We start from the raw sequence: 20,552 nt of genomic DNA on the forward strand, positions 1-20,552 counted from the left end.
TTGCCAAGGCGACCTTGGAATTCTGCTGCTGCTGCCGCTTTTTCAGGTAGCTGCTTTCCAGGAAGTTCCAATCTTCTTTTCAAGCAGCTTCCCTTTTTCAGTGTCAGCCTACTGCTTTATGGCTGCTTCTTGAGGTTTCAAGCTCCAAAAACCCCATGTTTAAGACAACCCCCAACAGAACTCCATGGGATCTTGACAAGACTTCCCAGCCACCCGTACTGCCCAGACAAGCTGCCATACTCACCGACCATGGATTAGGGAACTACCTGCGATGTCCTCCTACGCTCAGCAGAACTTGGTCAGACATTGTGGTTTTTCTAGCTCCCCCTGAAGAGCTCGCATTTCTGAAGACAAGACAAACAGATTTTTGATTAGAAGAATTAATTCCATTTATTGGAAGGGAGTAAAGTCATGTTACTTCCCACAAACTGGTGGTATCACCTTGCCCCTTAAATGTGAAAGGACCAATGCAGCAGTCTGTGCAAAATGAGCTGGATTGGCATACACTGCCTGTTCACAGGCCCTACTCACCTTCTTTTCTGATTTTTACACTCACTACCCTTGTGGAGGTAGTGGAGGCTTATGAAGGAGTCTTTCTGCCCTCACATGGTCTCTGTTCCCCAAATGGTGTTTTCTGTCTGGATATCTTCCTTGAGGCGTGGAAAAAGGACCAGCTAGTGACTCAGTGACTGCTGCACCTTTGACTGAGATACCTTATGGGGCTGCTTTTCAGATGATGGCTCAGGCCCAAAGGAATCCCTGGTAAGTGGAAGGCTAAAATAGCTACCATTTCACCTGACATTTGTCCACTGAGTGAGGCCTACACTATCCTGGTACACCTCAGGAATCACACAACTGATATGGGCAGAGGATAGCCAGCAAATTACTGTGGGCACCTCAGACTTTCTTTTCTAGGGAAGACTTTCTTCTACTGCCTAAGAGCCTCTAGTCTTTGGAATTTATTTCCCAAGATATAAATTACCTCTGTCATCACTGAATGACAATAGGCTTGTTTGTGCTGGAAGTGTCTCCGACTCTAAAATAAACAGCATATCTTGCAGCTGGGCAGTGTTGCAATTCTCATTATCTGTTTCCTGTTACTTTTTGTTGAGCTCACTAAACTTCCGCTTTCCTTTCTCTTCACAAGAATTTTCTTAGAATTAGAGACAACGCCGAGAAGAGGAAACCTTTGCAACCCTTTCTCCCGGAAGAATGTATTTTTTGGTGATCCTGGCTTTTCTAGGACGAATTACGGGTATGTTTCCTATTAAGAAAAACTGCTCATTTCTATGCCTATCTCACTTTCTTAATGCTTAAGAGTATTTTGTGTAAAGTTCATTTTCTGGGATGTTTAATCTTAACACATACTGAAGTGTAGCATAAATATGAAATTAAAGAATTAGAGTTGGTTTAAGTTTGATTAAGAATAGATTGTGTTATAAAGAAAGGCCCTGACTAGCAAATAGAAGGAAAGTCTTGAAAATAAATAGGCCAGAAGACATGGAATAGGGAGGATGGCTGGTTCAAAAAATTAATGAGATAAGGAAATTTCTAAAAAGAATGCCTCTAACTGACAGAGTTGACTACAGATGGTTTTGAATAAGGCAAAGGAGTCAGCCTGGACCTTTCCACTCCACATACCAGTTTGATCTTAAAAGTAAAGCCTGTGTGAACCCAAGTGCAATGAAACAGCCGTTGGACAGTAGGGAGGAGGAGAAGAGATAAGGAGCAAAGATCTTGTGAGAAAGCAGGTTGTAAATCTTATCTGGATTAAAACTGAAAATTAGGGTGAACTGTCTCAAATTAGCCATTAGCTAATGTGATAACTGGCTCTGGCATCATTTGTTTTTTGAAGTGTATAAAAAGAGTTAGGAATTCGAGGGTTCTTTGTCACACCCTACCACCTGATCATGCTTATGTACACCAGGGCTAGATGGTTTTCCCTAAGTCTGGCCTATTTGTAAGTGATCGCATGCTTATGAATACTTTGTTACTGTGTTGGGCATAGTTTCTGCTTATTTTAAATCTGACAAGGCATATTTAGAGGCATGTTAAAATACTATTTGGCCTTTGGACTTAATAAAGGAATTTATGGTTAAATTAGTGTCTGGTGGTCTCTTGTATTAATATTAATTATTTCTAATATTATTAATAATTCAACAAGAAGTATTCCTGATTGCAAGCTATATTTACTGACTTTAACTATGTTGGAAAAGGTTGTTTTCTCAACCAATAAATGGACTAGGGAGTCGGGAGGGTCATTAGAGATGTCAGGAAAGTGCATTTGTGTGAAACACAGAGGAGGAGGGTTAGAAAAATGTTTGTTTCAAAAGTGCATTTGGCCCCCTGGAAACAATCCCCCCCCAGCGCCGCCCGCCCCATGGAAACAAACCCTCGTTCACCAGTGCCGGCCCACCCTAGAGAGCTGTGGGCCGAAAAGGAAAGTTGGGAGGGAGGGGGGGAAGAAACAGCATGCATAGGGTGACTAGATCACAGCAGTAAAATAGGACCCACTCCATCCCCGCTCGGCCCCACCATCACACCCCTCTTCACCCCCTAGTTCCCCGCTGGCTTGTTGCATCCCTCCTAGTCAGTCCCCCATCCACCACTTGCCTCCTTTCACTTTCTCCCTCCCCTACCATAAACCCCCATGCCAGCCCCACACCCCCTACCTCCAGCCAACCCCTGCCGCACCCCCTGCCCTGCCTCCAGCCAGCATCACACCCCCTGTCTCGAGCCAACCCTTGCCACATACCCCTGCCTAAAACCAGCTAACCCCACACCCCGTTTCCAGCCAGCTCCTGCTGCACCCCCATGCCTGAAGCCAGCTAAGCCCACACCCCCTGTCTCCAGCCAGACCCTGCTGCATCCCCTGCCCTGCCCGCAGCCAGCCCCACACCCCCTGTCTCCAGCCAGCACTTGCCACAACCCCCTGCCTGAAGCCAGCCAGCCCCACACCCTGTCAGGTTATTTATTTATTTTCATTAAATATGTAGACTAAATGAATTTAATAAATTTTCAAGCCAAACATGAATTAATTCTAATGAACAATGCCACATTATGCAGTACTCACTTTTGAAAGTTTATAATAAGCGATGCTCCAGGGGGAGGGGTAGAGTGGGATGGGGTAGGGGGGTGCAAGGTGGAAGTTTTGCCTAGGGTGCAATACCCTTGCACTGGCCCCGTGGGCACAGGGTGGGGTACAGGATGGGTGGAGGGGTGCAGGCTCTGGGAGGGAGTGTGGAGGACTGGGTGCAGGTTCTGGGACAGAGTTTGGGGGCCAGAGAGGGGGTGGTGGATGCTGTGGGGGAGGGGACTGCCATCGCATGTGGCTTCCTTCCTCTCCTGCTGCCCCTTGCCATAAACTTACTGGGGTTAGGGGATGGGGCTGCCCCTTGCCCAGTTTGCAGGAACGGTGACTGGGGGGAAGGGGTCAAACACTCACCAGAAGCCCCAGCAGCTGCTCAGGTGAGTGAGGCCCACTGCCAATGATCCTGTCTCTCACTGGAAGCCCCCTCGGCATCTCCTCCAGGCAGAGGTGAAAGTAAGCGGGTACGGGCCGGTATGGAGGACTGGTAAGAAAAGGAGACTGACTGAGGGAGGGAGAGAGAAGCCTGCTCCCTGCACAAGAATAGTTTAAACTCATCTGTTCCCTGATGGTTCAGCCCCAAGGCTAGGTTTCTGGCATCCTTGTTAATTTCACTCACAGTAGCTGTGGGGAGGGGGTCAAGGGGAGGGTGTATTTAACTATGGCAGGGGCAGTCCTTTTCTGCCCCCGGGGATGAGGGGCTCTCTCCAATACTAATATATACAGCAAATACAAGCATTTGGCTGCACAGCTTAAATCCAGAGCTAATAAAAGCAGGTAGAAGGGGAAAACTCACTGTCACATTGGTTTCTTATCTCCTCCCTCCCCCTCCTCCAGCCAGGTTGCAGACAAGGGTTTGCATCCCTCCCCCGTCCCCTCACAGGGGTTCTCCTCTAGGCTCTAGCTTGCAGTAGGGAGACTGGCTGAGATGCCTGCTGCTGCTGCCTGCAAAAGAACAGTTTAAACTCAGCTGTTCCCTGTGCAGTTCAGTGCCCAGAGTTAGGAGCCGTTTCTGGCATCCTTGTTAATTTCACTCCCAGTTGTTGTTGGGTGTGTATGACTATGGCAGGGGCAGTTCTTTTCTGCCCGCAGGATGAGGAGATCTCCTAAACACAATCAAAATCAGGAACCGTTTCCAGGTTCAAATCTATCTCATTCCCTCCCCAGCAGAGGATCGTGGTTGTGATGTCCAAACTGCTTGCAGATCCTCTTTGAAATGTTACTGTTTTAAAAAAACAACACAAAAAACATGGAGAACATGGTGGAAAGATGTCATGATGATTAGGGTTTATTTTGGGCAAAGCAATTTTGCTAAAGAAACTAAAGATTCACAGGGAAAGCAAATAGCCTCCATAGATAAAACCACAAAGGGATTGGAGGGGAAAACTGAATATTCAGGGAAATTATTGTGCCTCCTTTGAAAGTAATAGTAGTTTTCATTCCAATCCACCCTCTTTATAAATTGATTTAAACACCTGAAATGTCCTTAGGACATCGAGTGCAATCTCAGATCTCTTTTTGTTTTGTCCTGCCTGCAGAGTGCAGAGGTTGAAATTGACAAAACTTTCTCTAAATATCTTGTCAAGTATCAGAGGGTAGCCCTGTTAGTCTGGATCTGTAAAAGCAGCAAAGAATCCTGTGGCACCTTATAGACTAACAGACCTTTTGGACGTTATGCTCCAAAACGTCTGTTAGTCTATAAGGTGCCACAGGATTCTTTGCTGCTTCTAAATATCTTGTATATTTCATGAAGGCTATTCCACTTGTCCTTCATTCACCCCTGACTTCCCCTCCCAACCCCCAGCTCCCTCCCTGGCTGGCTGGCTGTGGTTTTTGCTTTGGTTCCTTACTCCTTGGCAGACCCAGCCCAGCGGCACCTGCTGGCTCTCTGCAGGCAGCAGCCCACAGAGGCCGGTTGCTGGGGTCGCTGCTGGTCAGTGGCAGGCTGCAGCTGCATTGTTTGTGACATATTCATACACATACATACAGTCAGAGGTGAAAGTAAGCTGGTCCGGTCCGGCGTACTGGTAAGAGCCAGTACGCTATGCTGGACTGCATTGACTTCCACAATGGGGATTGAAAGGGCTCAGAGCTCCCCACAGCTGCAGGCAGCCCAGAGCCCTTTAAATCTCGGCCACGGCTCCAGCGGGTGGGCTGGGGCCGGGATTTATAGGGCTCAGAGCTCCCTGCCGCTGTGGGCAGCCCATAGTCCTTTCAATCCTGGCCGCGGCTCTGGCGGCCGGGCTGGGGCCAGGATATAAAAGGCTCTGGGCTTCCCTCAGTGGCAGGAGCTCTGGGCCCTTTAAATCCCTGCCCCAGCCCTGCAAAGCTCGGGGTTCCCCCTGGCGGCCAGAGCCCCGGGCCCTTTAATTTGCTCCTGAGGGCTCCCAGCCACCTCTGCAGCTGGGAGTCCCTGGTTGATTTAAAGGCTCTGGGTCTCCCAACCACAGCTGGTTCCCCGGGGCCTTTAAATCTTGAGATTTAATCTTAAATCTTCCAGATGAGGCCACGCCCCCTCAGGACTCTGGCAGTACCGGTAAGTTCTGTAAGTTACTTTCACCCCTGCCTCCAGGTGAGTGCCAGGGGAGGGGAGGGCTGCGAAGCTCTTGTGTGCCTCCCTCTTCCCCCTCCCCCTCCCCCTCCTGATGTGCTGCAGCTGGCTGCTCGCCCTCAACCCTCTGCCAGCCAGTGTCTCTTGTTGCCATAGAGGCAGCAGCAGCTGGGAGAACCGCAGCTTTCCTTCCGACAGAGAAGGCTTTTTCTGTGGCCCTCAGCATACTGTGCCCGAGGCAAGTGCCTTCTCAACTTCGCTGGTCAAAATTCGACAAAATTCAAAGTCTGATAAAATTTTACATCAAAATTTTGAATTTCCATGGATAAAAAAATGGAAATAAAATGTTATGAATATTTTCACAATGTTATAATCAAAACATGAAATTTTAATTGAAAAAAAGTGGAATATATTTCCCTATCTTTCAGCCAGGGGCTGCTCCAGGCACCAGCACAGGAAGTGCGTGCCCATGGTGGCAAGCCATGGGGGGGCATCATGCCAGTCGCTGTGGGGGCAGCAGACAGGCAGTCTTTGGTGGCATGCCTCCAGGAGGTCCCCCAGTCCCGTGGCTTCGGCAGCAATTTGGCAGTGGGTACGCCAAAGGCGTGGGACTGGCAGATCACCCACAGATATTCTGCCGAATCCGCATGACCAGCAGACTGCCTGCAGGCATGCCGCCTAAGGCCACCTGACTGCCGTGCTTGGGGCAGCAAAAAACATAGAGCTGCCTGCTTTCAACTGGCTCTGGTTCTGAACGCCAATTTATTCAGTATTGTATTAAAAAAGCTGTGAAAATACAAAAGCTAAAATGTTTTGTCTATTTACTTAACATAATCTATGCTAATAGTAACATAGCTGTAAGTATGCCTAATTTTTTGCAGCAGACCAGCTGGAGTAGCTCAGATACAGTTTTTTGTTGCATTTCACCAAAATGGTTATATTTTATAAGAACTCTAAAAAAATGTAGGAAAGAGGATTGGAGGCATAATTGTGATGACAGTGTCTCTTAGACACATGCCTCATAAAGCCTTTGTAATTCACATGGAGGCCTCAATTCTGTAATCAGTAATGTAATGTGAGTAACTTTATGCATGTGAATAGTCCCATTGAATTTTGGAACTGTTCATATGCACAGACGTTCTCAGGATCAGGGACTTAATCTTTATGTAGTTTGCTAAAAGTTAATTAGCAAGGGCCAGATTTTCTAAGTTAAAACTGCAGTTTTGTGCTATGGCTGCTTGTGATTGGTTATTGGCCAAGGGAATTAATAAATATGGCAATTGTTAGTACAAAAATACATATTTGTACCTTCTTTTCTTTGAACTCTCTTTGGTGTCATTCTCATGGTCAGAAAGGGCCATAAAACCACCCTTTAAAACAAGGCCAATGTCAAGGCTTAAGCTATGTAATCTGATCAGTGTTCACTATCTGTGCAATATTCTGCTCATTCCACAAGGTCCAAGTATAAAATTCCAGATCTGTACTCTTAGTGCCAGATCCTACAACATGCTGTGGCTGTCATAGGAAGTGCTCAGAGCCCCGAGCTTCTGCTGATGGCAAGGGGAGGATGTTCAACATGACCCAGGAGGAAGAGAGCAGCATCCCAGAAGCACACAAGCTCGCAGGATTGGGCCCTTAATGATGCTTATAACCTGCAGCACTTTCTTTACAGTATTATTTGTAAGATGATTTCTGAATCATTTTGCATCAGTAACCATTTATGTATTTTTAACAGGTGAGACTTTCTTTCGTCATTATGAAAATGGAAATTTCACACTTAAGTGCAATGGAACAGTGGCTAATGAGAAGGAAACAATTTGGTATGAAGCTGAAGAATCTCTGCAAGAATTCCAAGTAATCAACTACTGCAGTAATCAACAGCCCAAAGTAATCAATGGACCAAACAAATGCTCTGATAAAACAAAGTGTACAAACCAATTATCAACTTCTGATTCCAAAGGTGGTGGGGTATTTGCATGCGAGCAATTTATAAATACTGGAACGTCACAGACTTGCCCACTTTTTACCAATGTGACTCACTGCAGACATTATAACTTTTTTATTGTGGTGATAATAAACATGACCGCAGGTGAGTGCTTTTCTTGTGGGGGAAGAGGGTTTATTTTAATTAATAAAGTCTAGAGCTGAGAGGCCAGAAAGGGAGTTAGTGAGTTGAAGAGGAGCTTATTTAGAAAATTCAGAACTAAGGACCAGATTCTGCCCCTTTTACTTACAGTGAATAATATTATTCTCCACCAGTGTTCCCTTGACTTAAAAAAGGAACACGTATGGAGGAGGTGTTATATGAGTGAGGGTGACTGAATTTGGCTTTGAATGAATTAGGCATCTGAACTAGGCTGAGTAAAGTGGTCAACAAAAGTGGAAGTTCTTAAAAAAAGAAAAGAAATTAAAAGAAATATCAGGTGAGGGGGGGTCATTGAAAATCTGCACTTTTTACCATACTAAGTTTACTGTTATTAAGATGCATTCCAACTCAAAGGCCTACTCATGATGTCTTTATTCAGTTTTTGCTCAGCTCTTTTTTGGGTACGTCCCCACTGATTTTAGCTGAATAAGTTGCTCTTCACTTCCCCCTAGAAACACTCGTTTGTAGTGATGTTGGTACAGTTTATCTGCCACCTTTCTACTTTAAAGTTGGTAGGCGAAGGGACCCTTCTACATGGTGGGCCCTAAAACTACACTGATTCATGCAAGCTGAGGATCTAGCTCACACATTGTAAAACACTAATGCCCAGTATTGTGCCTTGCTCTTTGAATTTCTTCCCATAGAGTGAGATTCTCAATCGTGCTCTGGCTGGGTAAATGGGCTAAAGGGTTTCTAAAATCAGCATCTGGTCTGGGTAGAATTTCCCTTTGGCATAGGAACTAAGGAACACAGCAGTAGACTGTCCTTTCAACAACACTCTTGCAACTCCTGACATAGCAGGTATGGCTTGGGTCCAGGCTGCAGAATGCAGCACCACTTAAATTAGGGCAGTTGATCCTCAGGGCTGCCTAAATTGTACTGAGGGCTGCTTAAAGCTACCTTAGCCCCTCTCCACCTGGGTTGTGAGTTTTGTTCTGTGCATCTAGAGGCACAGCACAGAATCTTACCTCTAGTGTTTTAAGCTTTCAATCGATTGTACTCATAACATTGGTTTTGTGCCTATTTTGCACACACAAACAACTATTTGTGCAGACAAGGCACCTAAGTACCAAATTTGTGTGTGCAAATATTTGTCGAGCACCCATAACAGGTATATGCTAAATGTTGTGTCTGCAATATGGAGCCTGGTTTGAGATTAGTTGAAAATTTGACCCTAGAAATGCTGCAGAATCTCACTCTAGGGGCCATTGTTGTTTTTAAATGTGTTCATGCACATATTAAAAATGACTACCCTCTGAATGTCCTGTTTAGTATACACTGCACTTCAACTACTTTATCCAGAAAATATTTAATCTTTAATAGCTGTTTCACAATTTCACATTTTTTCAGCCATTTGTCTAATAATGTATCTCATAGCTGATACTATCAGCACTTAGGCCAAGGCAGACCCTGAACTAGGCAACAGAAATGACAACATCTGTTTAGTGCAGTGTGAGAATGTGGTTTCCCAGATGTTATAGAATTATAGATGTGTAGGACTGAAGGGCCCTCAATAAATCATCTAGTTCAGTCCCCTGTACTCAAGGCAGGACTAAGTAATAACTGGACCATTCCTGACAGGTGTTTGTCTAACCTGTTCTTAGAATCTTCCAATGACGTAGATACCATAGCCTCCCTTGGCAATTTGTTCCAGTGCTTAACTACCTGGACAGCTAGGAAGTTTTTCCTAATGTCCAATCTAAACCACCCTTGCTGTAATTTAAGCCCACTGCTTCTTGTCTTATCCTCAGAGGTTAAAGAGAACAACTTTTCAGCCTCCTCTTTATAACAACCTTTTATGTACTTGAAAACTATTCTCATGCCCCCTCTTAGTCTTCTCTTCTTCAGACTAAATAAACCCAATTTTTTCAATCTTCCCTCATAGCTCATGTTTTCTAGACCTTTAATCATTTTGTTGCTCTTCTCTGAACGTTCTCCAATTTGTCCACATCTTTCCTGAAATGTGGCACCCAGAACTGGATGCAATACAGTAACTCCTCACTTAACGTTGTAGTTATGTTCCTGAAAAATGTGACTTTAAATGAAACAATGTTAAGTGACTCCAATTTCCCCATAAGAATTCATGTAAATGAAGGGATTAGTTTCCAGGGAAATTATTTACACACACACACACTATAAGTTTTAAACAAACCATTTAATACTGGTACACAGTGATGATGATTGTGAAGTTTGGTTGAGGTGGAGGAGTCAGAGGGTGGGATATTTCCCTTACTGCTAAAGGATGAACTAGCAATTGGCTGAGCCCTCAAGGGCTAACTCTCTCTCTCTCTACACAGGGCAGCAGGAATGGAGGGAGATATGCGCATTTCCCTTAAGTACACTGCCTTGTTAATTAGATCAGCTTGCTGAGACACAGCTGCTGCAAGCTCCCTCCATCCTGAGTCCTGGTCTGTTCCCCCTGCTGAATGGAAGATGGGGTAAGATGGGGCTGCAGGAACAGGGGGGAGAGGACACCCTGACATTAGCCTCCCTCTTCCTTCCCTCTTCCCCTCCCCCACCCCCACAGCAAGCAGGAGTGCTCCAAGGGGAGCAGCTCCAAGGCAGAGGGCAGGGGTAGCACAGGGCAGTGGGGGGAGGGACACAGCTGAGCTGCAGGCAGCTGCTTCACAGGGAACTTAGGTGAGTGGGGAGCTGATAGGGGGCTGCCGGTCCACCCTGGTTCCAAGCCCCCACCAGCTAGCTGCAAAGGGCTGCTCTTCCTGCAAGCAGTAGACAAAGCAGGTGGCTGCCAAACGATGTTAGAAGGGAGGCTTACACAACTTTAAATGAGCATGTTCCCTAATTGATCAGCAATATAACAACGAAACAACGTTAACTGGGACTACTTTAAGTGAGGAGTTACTGTACTTCAGCTGAGGCCTTATCAGTGCAGAGCAGAGTGGAAGAATTCCTTCATGTGTTCCTAAGTCCCAGAGGTTTACTCAGTGAAACTGGGCATATATCTGTAGGAGGAGTAGCATAGTTAATGCCTCTAAGAGCATGCCCCACTTCTATGGTTCCAGTAGGCAGCTGGTTCAGCCCAGAATTATTATTTTGATGACCACCAAATGACTGAACATGCAGTGCTGAGAACCTTCTGTGCAGAGCTGAGCACCTTCAAGTTCAGTGGAATGTGCAGGTGCTGGCAACTTCGCAGAAGGTACTCAGATTTCACAGGATTGGGCCCCAAATCGCTATTTAAAATAGCTGACTTGTAGCCATAGTACAGTAGATATTTGCACCTGTTAATGTAAAAATGCCTTGTAAATAGTTCATTAAAATAAAACACCTCCTCCCCCCCCAATAGAAATGAAACAATGTTTTTGCACTGAATTCTGTGTCCGAGAGGATGTTTTTGTTGGAAAATTTTCAAACTTCTAAGAATCCTTTCAAAGGCAAAGCATGTAATAACATGTTACAGTGCACGTTTGTCATATCTTTTGTGTTTGTTTCATTCTGGATTGCAGATAAGGAGACATTTGAGACCATTCCGTCAAAATCACACGATAATCATTTAGTAGAAGAAGAAAGTAACATCACTCTCTCTTGTGAATTTCAAATGAAGCAACCAAAACAAACATTTGTTATATATTGGATCAAATATACAGAAACAAGCAAATGCCTGTTTTCTGCTGCGAGAGAGCAGTATACTTTGTCGTATAATACACATTGCTGTATTGATGAGATGATCGAAGGACGACTAGTGAACTATACAAGCTTAGATTCAGAAGAGAAACATGTAGTCCATAATATGACCATCTTGAATGTTACTGACTCTGACAGTGGAACTTATTTATGTGTTGTAAATTCCTGGGCAAGAAATAAACATGTGTGGAAGATTGCAAATAACCTTTCTATAGAAGTGAGGAATCAAGCCATTCCATGTAAGTTAGAAGTTTTGTAGTTGGGGTTGGTACCAGAGTTGCTTATAATTTTGCCAGACTTTTGCTATTTGGGATAAAATTTTCCATGCTGGGAAAACTTCAGCAAAAATGGTTCAGCCATTTTTGCGAACAATCCATGGAAAAATATGCTGTATTGCCCATGTTAAAAATTCTGGTGACATTTCTTTGAACAGATCTAGTGCCCCATGCTTTGGAATAGGGACTTGCCATTTGGCAGGAGAGTAGCCTTCATGTTAGCGGTGACCCTTTTCCCATTCCCATGAAAGTCTGCCCAAATTTGGCCAAGTTATAAGCCTTTAAAAATCACAGTGCACAGATGCTCAGTAAAGACTTCCTAGATTTTATCCACTAAATTCCCCAGTGCTCCAGCCCAGTGCTGAGTGGGACTTTCCCTGCAATTGCAGGTCTGGGCTGCTGTGAGCCATGTTGCATCCAGTTCCAAGCAACTGAACTGAGACTGAACTACTGTGCTGTCAGTGGCATCCCTGCTGGGCCCAGGCTTTGTGGCAGAGAAGGAATGAAGAGATGATAGAAGCCAGCCAGCCAGTGGTGGGAGGGTGGTGAGCAGAGAGTGACAAGAAGTTTGGTGTGGGAGACTGAATGCAGGAGGTTAGTGGATAGGGGCAGCAGAAGAGGGAAACTGGGACTGGGAGCTGGGGTGGGGGAGACTGGGACTGAGAGCTGGAGACAAAAGTGTGTGTGTGGGGGGGAAGGGGAGGACACTAGAAGCCAGAAGGTGGCGGAGGACACTGAGATCAGAGGAGGAATTGGAAAGAGATTGGAATTGGCAGGGCAAGTTGCCTGGCACTGAAAAGCAGTGGGATGGGGGGAAGGAGGAAAGGGAGGGTCGGAGATCTGATGAGCCAGGATGTGTAGGGTGGGAGGAAAGAAGTGGGAATGGCTGGACAAAAAATAGTGGGCTAAGTAGCTGGGATGGGGTGGGGAAAATGCTGCGATTAGACAAGGAGCCGAGGGAGGAAAATGGGACTGGGAAGCAGTGAGGCTGGAGAAGATGAGTGTGGGAGGGGGAGACTGGAGGCAAGCACTGGGAAGAGGACTGGTGACTGCAGTTAGGGTAGGCCAGGAGAGTAGGACTGGGATGGAGAAGCGACAGGACTGGGACAAGGACGGGTTTGAGAGGATGGGGCAAAAGGGGTCGTTCTGGGAGTGGATTGGGCAGAAGAGTCTATGCCTGCTAGAGCCACCCCCTCCAGAGCCTGGCATGGAAGTAACGATTCCTGAGTTTCACCATTCCTCTGCTGTCAGCAAATATCGGTGAAACTCACAGGGAAGGTGTCCTGTCCCCCTCTAGTGCTGATCCACATGACAACCTACTACTACTGCTATCAGTGCCAATGTTAGCTTACGTAGCATAGGTCTTTGTGGTGGATCTAAATGTCCCAGCCCTGCCAATGACCCAGTGGGTATCAATATGATGTCACATAATAGAATTTCTGTTTTTTCAGTTTGCTTTCTCAAGAAAACAGTAAATTACACGCTCCGCCCTCTCCCGCCCCCACACATTAAAAGAGCATTAAGGTTGCAGAGTCAAGCACTCCAAAGTTGGGAGATGCCAGTACTAAGGTTGCTGACTTGAGATCCTGGGGTCTGATTTGCAGAAGTGCTGAGCACTAGCAGCTGCAACTTCAGTCAGTGGGAGTGAACATATGAAGTGCTATAGAATGCTAAGTTCTATGCAATAGCAGGTCCTAGGCGTCTCAAATGGGGGATGGAAAATTAGTGGATTTTTAGTCCGTAATATCTCTGACCTCAGTTCCCCATTTGTCCAAAGGAGTTTACAGTCTAGAATTCATTTTTTTTAAATGACTTGGTTCGAGGGATTAATCTGATTAACTGTAGGAACAAATGACACTGTTTCAAGGTCTTGTCACCGGCTTGTGCCAGCATAACACATAGCCAGAGACCATGAAATTCTAGCCCCATTAAGTTAATGGCAAATATCCCATTGACTTCAATGGAGACAGGATGTCACCCCTAATTGCTATAGGGTAAAATCAAGGTCAGGTTTGCAGAGCAGTAAAGGGATGTAAGGCAAACCATGGATTGCAGTGTGGGGATGACAGAAGGCTCTGTAGAGATTCTACACTCTCCTCCCCCGCTCCCTGGTCTCCTCTCCATAAGCAGGTGAATAAAAATGGGCAGAGAGTGCACAGATTCTTGACTCTGCCTCCCCAACACATTGGCAAGCTATACTAGACAGTGAACTGCAAGAAATACCCTGCAACAGGTGTAGACTTAGTGCAGGGCTAGGGGAAGACCTGGAGGCAGACTGGCTTTTTCAGGGCTCTTGGCAAAACACAGCTGAGTCCAACATTTGTACCTGCAAATGACTGTGGACACGAAAATGGAGGACAGTTTAAAGCCCCTTTAAAAATGTGAACCTCAATATTTATGCTTTACAGTTGTGCTGCATTAACCCATTATAATACTACAGTATTCTCCAGTTATCTCACAAGACACTGCAATACTGCTACTGTAACATATATTGTGTTGCATCTTTACAGTAGAATATTGGAATATTTTCTCATAAGAAAAATTAGGTTACAGAAATCAAGTTATCTGCTGCTTTTATTACCAATACTAGCATACTGTATCCTGGAATAATCCACGTTAATGGCTTGCTGAATGTGTATTATTCACGTAGTTGTTAAACATTATTTGATCACTTGAAAAGCACCATCCATATAACAGATGTGATAGTAAAGTGTTTTTCCCAGCATCGGGTTCCATTTTCAAGATTAACTAACCCTGGTCCTCTCTTTAGCCTCTGCTTCTGTGACATTGTATGCCGCCACAGGATTGATCGTAGGGATTATTATCATCAGTGGGATAGCGTGGTTGATCTATAAAAAGAAAATCAAATCAAAAGGTAGGAAAAGTGAAATTAGTAAGTAAGATCTGCAGGAATATTTTAACTGTTTAAATTTTACAGTGTGTTTCATTTATCTTTTATAGGCAAGCCACCTGCACAACTTCCCAGGTATGGCCTTGAATGGACATAACCAATGAAATATTAGTATCATTTTTAAAGTGTTTTTTCCAATTGATAGAAATGACTAAATAGATTCTTCCCTTATCTTTTTATTTTAGAGCTCAGGCTGCTCTTGAAATTTCTGGAGATGAATGTGAGCATTAAATTTTTGATAAACCTTTTTGAAATGATTGTCTACTTAGCACATTTTGAGAATTGTGTACTATGGATTTCTTAGACTGTCTGTGCACGGTATTAAGTTTTTAAACTTCAGATATTGCCAATGCTTTTTTGGCCAGTAACTTTTTGTTAATCAAATTAGTTTTGGTTCAGGAGAAGGTGTTCTTTAGGGAGGATGGTCTTGCAATTAAGGCACTGGAACAGGATATGGGTGATCTGAGTTAAATTCTTGTCTCTCTCACATAGATCCTGTTCTTATGACCTTGGGCAAGTTACAGACTGTCTCTGTCTGAGTTTCTCCTCAGTAAAACAAATAGAACATTGCTTCTTGCTCTCTCTGGGGTGCTAAGATGGAGTCATGTGTTCTCAGTGTTTGTGTGTTCTGACAGAACAGTGCTGGGGCCATAGAAGAACCTAGCAGATAAGTGATTCTGAATCATTTTCCTAGCAACTAGAGGTGGGGTACTATAGACAGTAACCAACACAGGTCTTAATTCTGGGCTGAATAGAATGGAGTCAAATTCCATTATTTGGAGGTAGGAGAGGAGATTTTACTTTATGTCCTTTTCAGAGGGATATAATACTATTTTATTTAGTTGATTTATTTTAGTTGATATTTTATTTTAATTCTGTGAGATTCATAAACTCTTTGATGCAGAGTCAATGTTCTACAGGTTCCCCGTACGCAGTGAGCAGCAGCAAAGACTTTCAAAGAAATGAAGTATTGTATTCACTTGCAACGAGCCCATATGAGGACCCAAATGCAGCCTATTGTACAGTGGGTAACACTGCAACATCTGGCAAGGGGACAGGAGATGAAATTCATACAGTCTATGCAGTGGTGCCACAATAGCTGTTCCTGTAAGTGACTTGTAAGAGGAAGTGTTATTTTTGACAAATGACATTGCAAATAGAACCACCCAGGTTAGTCACACTAGTATAACTAATAGGGGCTATATGAGTACAGTAACTCTTTGCTTAAATTGTAGTTATGTTCCTGAAAAATGCTATTTTAACTGAAATGATGTTAAGCAAATCCAATTTCCCCAGAAGAATTAATGTAAACAGGAGGGGGATAGGTTCCAGGGATTTTTTTTTCACCAGACAAAAGACTCTCCCTCTCTCTCTGTATATGTACACACACAGTATAAGTTTTAATCAGTTTAAGACTGTACACAGCAATGATCATTGTGAAGCTTTGTTGAGGTGGTGCAGTCAGAGGGTGGAAGAGGGAGGGATATTTCCCAGGGAATGTCTTACTGCTAAATGATGAACTAGTGCTTGGCTGGGCCCTCAAGGGTTAACACGTTGTTAATGTAGCCTCACACTCTACAAGGGAGCATGGATGGAAGGAGGGGAGACAGCATGGCAGAGAGAAACAGAGACACACACCGTGTGTGTGTGTGTGTGTGTGTGTGTGTGTGTGTGTGTGTGTGTGTGTGTGTGTGAGAGAGAGAGAGAGAGAAAGACGCACACATTGCCCCTTTAAGTACGCTGACACCACTCTAAGTACATTGCTATTTTAAGTAGATCAGCAAGTTGAGACAGTAGCTGCTGCCTGCAAGCTCCCTCTATCTTGAGCCCTGTCATGTGTCCCCTCTGCTCTGTGGAGATGAGGTACAGGAGTGGAGGGAGGGGGGCACCCTGACATTAGCACCCCTCTTCATCTCCCTCTACACCCTGCACAGCAAGGAGGAGACTCCCAGGAGCAGCTCCAAGGCAGAAGGCAGTAGCAGCACACTGCAGTGTAGGGGAGGGATACCAGAACTGCCCAGCAATTGATAGCCTGCTGGGTGGCTGCTGCTCAGGGAACTTAGGGGAGCTGATAGGGGAGCTGCTGGTCCACCCTGATTCCAAGCCCCCACCAGCTAGCTCCAATGGGCTGCTCTTTCTGCAAGCAGTGGACAAAGCTGGTGGATGCCAAAAAACGTTATAAGGGAGCATTGCACAACTTTAAATGAACATGTTCTCTTATTGATCAGCAACATAACAATGAAACAAAGTTAACATGGGATGACATTAAATGCGGAGTTACTGTATGCCCTAATAATGGGAAATACTCTTCCAGTTGTATGAATCTGCTTAGGGGTCTGTTTCTCACTACAGTAATATGGAATTTTAGTTATCCCCTGTATCTTCCCCTTTTTAAGCTGTGGATCTGGAATTTTAAATCTGTGGCAAAATGAACAGGCTAATTGGAATTGTTCAGCCCAAGCAAACTTAAATTGATCACACACATTGGATAGCTGTGAGCTTTCAGCTAGTGCAAAACATGCATGAGGGAGAAGGCACAAGGAGCAGTGCATTGGTTTGTCATAACTGCAATCTCTGTGCTCTCCTGAGTGCAAGAACTGCTTCTTGGGACACAAGCTGCCCAAAAAGTGGAATAGAAGATACAGAGAGATGGTATGGCCATGGCCCGACCCGCTCTACCCTACACTTTCCTATGGGGAAGCACAGCATCTGTTCTTGCCCAGCAATGCAGGGGAGTTCCAGGAGGCCATGGGTAAATTGCTTTCCTGTCACATATGGCTCTGAATACACATAGAAAGGCCTTTTATGGTTTATTTAAGCTCAGAATTCTCGAAGTTGTATCCTTGAGTGTTGGTACCATTGTTCTCGCCTCTATTTGTCTTGAGCACTAATTTGCCTTTGTAAAACAGCCATGAAATCCCAACTACTACTCCTTTTCACAGTAAAAAAAAAATCATTTTGAGAGTAATGGGCCATAGTTTCCTGTCATATGCAATTGCTTTGATATCAGTGTAACTGACACCTGGGAGGAAAATTTGTGTGAGATTGTTATTCAGAAGATATAATGAATGCTGAAATATATGACTTTCTATAAAACTATTTCTAAAAGTTCTCTACTGACCATGAAATTGTTTTTCTTTACAAAGGAGCTGGAGAATGGATGTCGGTTTGAAAATGACTATCAACTTTTGGCTGATTTTAGGGGGGAAAAACCAACGTAGTAGCCTTGACTACCCATTTTTGACTATTCAATGAGCTATATTACAAAATATTATGGAGCAGGTCCTCTACTGGAATAAATTCTCATAGGTCCATTATGAAGCTATGACAGTTTGCACCAGAGGAACATAGGAATTGTAACACTCAGACCATTGGTTCATTTAGTTCAGAATCCTGTCTCCAGCAGTGGCCTTCACCAGGTATGTCAGAAGCAGATGCAAGAGTCCCCATAATGGACAATTATGGCACAACTTGTTCACAGGGGAAGTTTCTTCTCAACACCTATCAGCTACAGATTGGCTATACCCTGAAGGAAGAGGGTTTTATAGCCCTCATACATCTTATCCTATCTAACGTAACTTTATCCTTAGTATATGAAAACCTTTATAAATGAACGATTGCTTTAGGAACAAAGATCTTTATTTTCCTCCAGTTTTACACTGGTGTAATTCTGTTGGATCCATTGGTGATACTCCTGCTTTACATTGGTGTAAGTGAGAAAAGGATCAGATACTTAGACACTCAGGTATGATTACTAGAGTAGGAAGAATCAGTTAAGGACACTATTAGTCCCTACTGTAAGTTTTTCTTCTTTAAAACAGGCACATTGGATATAATGTTGTGGAGGGAGACTGGGGTCCTTTATGTATCTCCAGAAAAGGTGCAGCACAAACCATGTTCCAGGAATCAGGGCCGGCAGCAGGGCCACTCTCCTAGGAACCTAACAAAAACAGTTGGCCTGTAGTTGGCTGCCTGATTGACTACACCGCCTGATTGGTTTGAAGAGTCTGCAGCCCAGCACTTAAGCCCAGCAGCAGTTCAGTGTCTCTTCAAATCATGTACTCATGGCTGAGCTAGCTCCTGTGTGGGTTTGTTCTAGCCCTGCCCCACTTCCACTAGGCATGACTGCCCATGTCCTGGCCACTGACACCACGGCAGTGCCACTGTCCTCATATAAGCTTTTTAGTCATCACAAAGGTGAGAGGAACCTCTGCTAGGATGAGAGGATAGGTGTATCTCTGTGCATATTTAAATCTTAAATCCACTGGAATGTCCATATTCTCCATTTACTTTCCCCTGCCCACCTCAAAAGCTTGGCACTGAGTGAAGTGATCCTCTTTCAAGGGTCCGTTGGCTCCATTCTGGATGCTCAGATGGGATGTCTTTGCAGGGGTGCTGGAACAATTTGTATAGTGGGGGTGCTGAAAGCCATTGAACCAAACTGTAAACCCTGTATATAATGGAAACTACTACTCCTTCAAGCCGGGGGTGTGGCTGCACCCCAGGCACCTCTAGTTCCAGCACCTATATGTCTTTGTAGTGTTCCCATCCCTTGTTGATCTGGGTAGGGTGACCAGATAACAAGTGTGAAAAATTGGGACACTTTATTTTTTGGAGGAGTGGCCTATAGTTGCCTGTATAAGAAAAATCCCCTAATATCAAGCTGTCTAGTTACCCTAGGTATGGGGAATTTCGGGCCTGAACTTGGACACTGTGGTGCATTGCATAGCTACAAGCTCACCCAGATGGCTTTGGTGGTGCATTCTGGAATAAAATAGGCTGTGATCTACAATTCTCATGTTAGCCTATTAAACAGGCTTTGGATTTGTAATGATTTCATCACTACCAATGTGAGCTGGATTATTCTACACCGTGTTTCTGAAAACTAGTATGTCCTTGTATCCTACCTTTGTTTTCCTTTATATAAAGGGTACTACACAGGCTACTGAGCTATAAAGGCCATACACACCAAGAGGTTTTAATGATATTGTGCTAACCACATGAGGGAAGGTTGAGTAGCTCTTGCTGTGATGTGTATGTGTAATTTTTAGCTTTATTCACCAACTTCCTGTCTTGTGTTTTTTACCTAGTTGAAGGATATGAACAGGAATATCATGGCTTTCTAAAAAAATCATATATAAAATATGTCTTCCCTTCTACAATTTTATAAAAAAATAATCGGAAAGAAAGAAAACAGGAGGAAATCTTTACATGTTTTTCTAACTTCCAGGTTGCTTTTTAAACAACTGTTAATAGTTTGTATTTGGTGACAGGGTAAATTGGTCAAATATCATAGGGTGAATTTAGCCCAAATCCAAATGGTTAATACTATAAAACAGTGGTCAGCAACCTGTGGCCTGCGGGCTGCACACAGCCTGTCAGGATAATCTGCTGGCGGGCCGCAAGACAGTGTTTACATTGAACATCTGCAGGCCTGGCCGCCCTGCAGCTCCCAGTGGCTGCAGTTTGCTGTTCCTGGCCAATGGGAGCTGTGGGAAGTGGCATGGGCGGTCATGCCTGCAGATGGTCAATGTAACCACTGTTTTGTGGCCCGCCCGCGGATTACCCTGATGTGCCATAGGTTGCCCCTCACTGCTATAGAAGGTGACTGCTATTTTTCTTGTGCTAAAAGGATCATATCCAACTGTCACTGAAGTCGGTAAAGGACTCCCTTTAACTGTAATGGGAACTGGATCAGACCCTAAATGAAGACAGATTATATTGCTTCAATGTCACAGCCTTGCAATAAAGCTTTCTGATGATATCATAGCTACAAGATAGGCATTCGTTTTGCTAGCTGCCATTGGGATTTTTGCTATATAGGTTAGGAATAATACAATACATTAAGTAGAATAGAACATGATATGCATTTTTATGCCTCTGATTTTAATTTCCATATTGTACCATTTTTTTTGTTTTGTTTATTTTAGCCTTTG

The 20,552-nt window shown here is 44.3% G+C and overlaps 1 protein-coding gene across 2 annotated transcripts; it reads left to right on the plus strand.

Moving 5' to 3' along the window:
• Window positions 1-1,136: 1,136 nt before the first annotated feature.
• LOC115658871 lies at window positions 1,137-20,075 on the plus strand. Of its 2 annotated transcripts, XM_030578355.1 has the most exons (8): window positions 1,137-1,255; window positions 7,375-7,728; window positions 11,253-11,669; window positions 14,476-14,580; window positions 14,667-14,691; window positions 14,802-14,836; window positions 15,537-15,723; window positions 17,763-20,075. In XM_030578355.1, exons 1-7 carry the CDS (start codon window positions 1,213-1,215, stop codon window positions 15,713-15,715), a joined length of 1,158 nt encoding a protein of 385 aa, XP_030434215.1. In that variant the 5' UTR covers window positions 1,137-1,212; the 3' UTR covers window positions 15,716-15,723; window positions 17,763-20,075. The 2 variants fall into 2 exon arrangements, with proteins under 2 accessions (XP_030434215.1, XP_030434216.1); XM_030578356.1 differs by lacking the exon at window positions 14,476-14,580.
• Window positions 20,076-20,552: the final 477 nt, after the last annotated feature.

The sequence above is a fragment of the Gopherus evgoodei genome, chromosome 10 (assembly GCF_007399415.2).
Source record: "Gopherus evgoodei ecotype Sinaloan lineage chromosome 10, rGopEvg1_v1.p, whole genome shotgun sequence".
NCBI classification, from domain to species: Eukaryota; Metazoa; Chordata; order Testudines; family Testudinidae; genus Gopherus; species Gopherus evgoodei.

Bases quoted from the DNA above. Each gene is read 5' to 3' on its own strand.
- LOC115658871 (XM_030578355.1), top strand. From the start codon at position 1,213: ATGTATTTTTTGGTGATCCTGGCTTTTCTAGGACGAATTACGG. The intron at 1,256-7,374 runs GTATGTTTCCTA...TATTTTTAACAG, and splicing joins TTTTCTAGGACGAATTACGG to GTGAGACTTTCTTTCGTCAT. The intron at 11,670-14,475 runs GTAAGTTAGAAG...TCCTCTCTTTAG, and splicing joins GAGGAATCAAGCCATTCCAT to CCTCTGCTTCTGTGACATTG.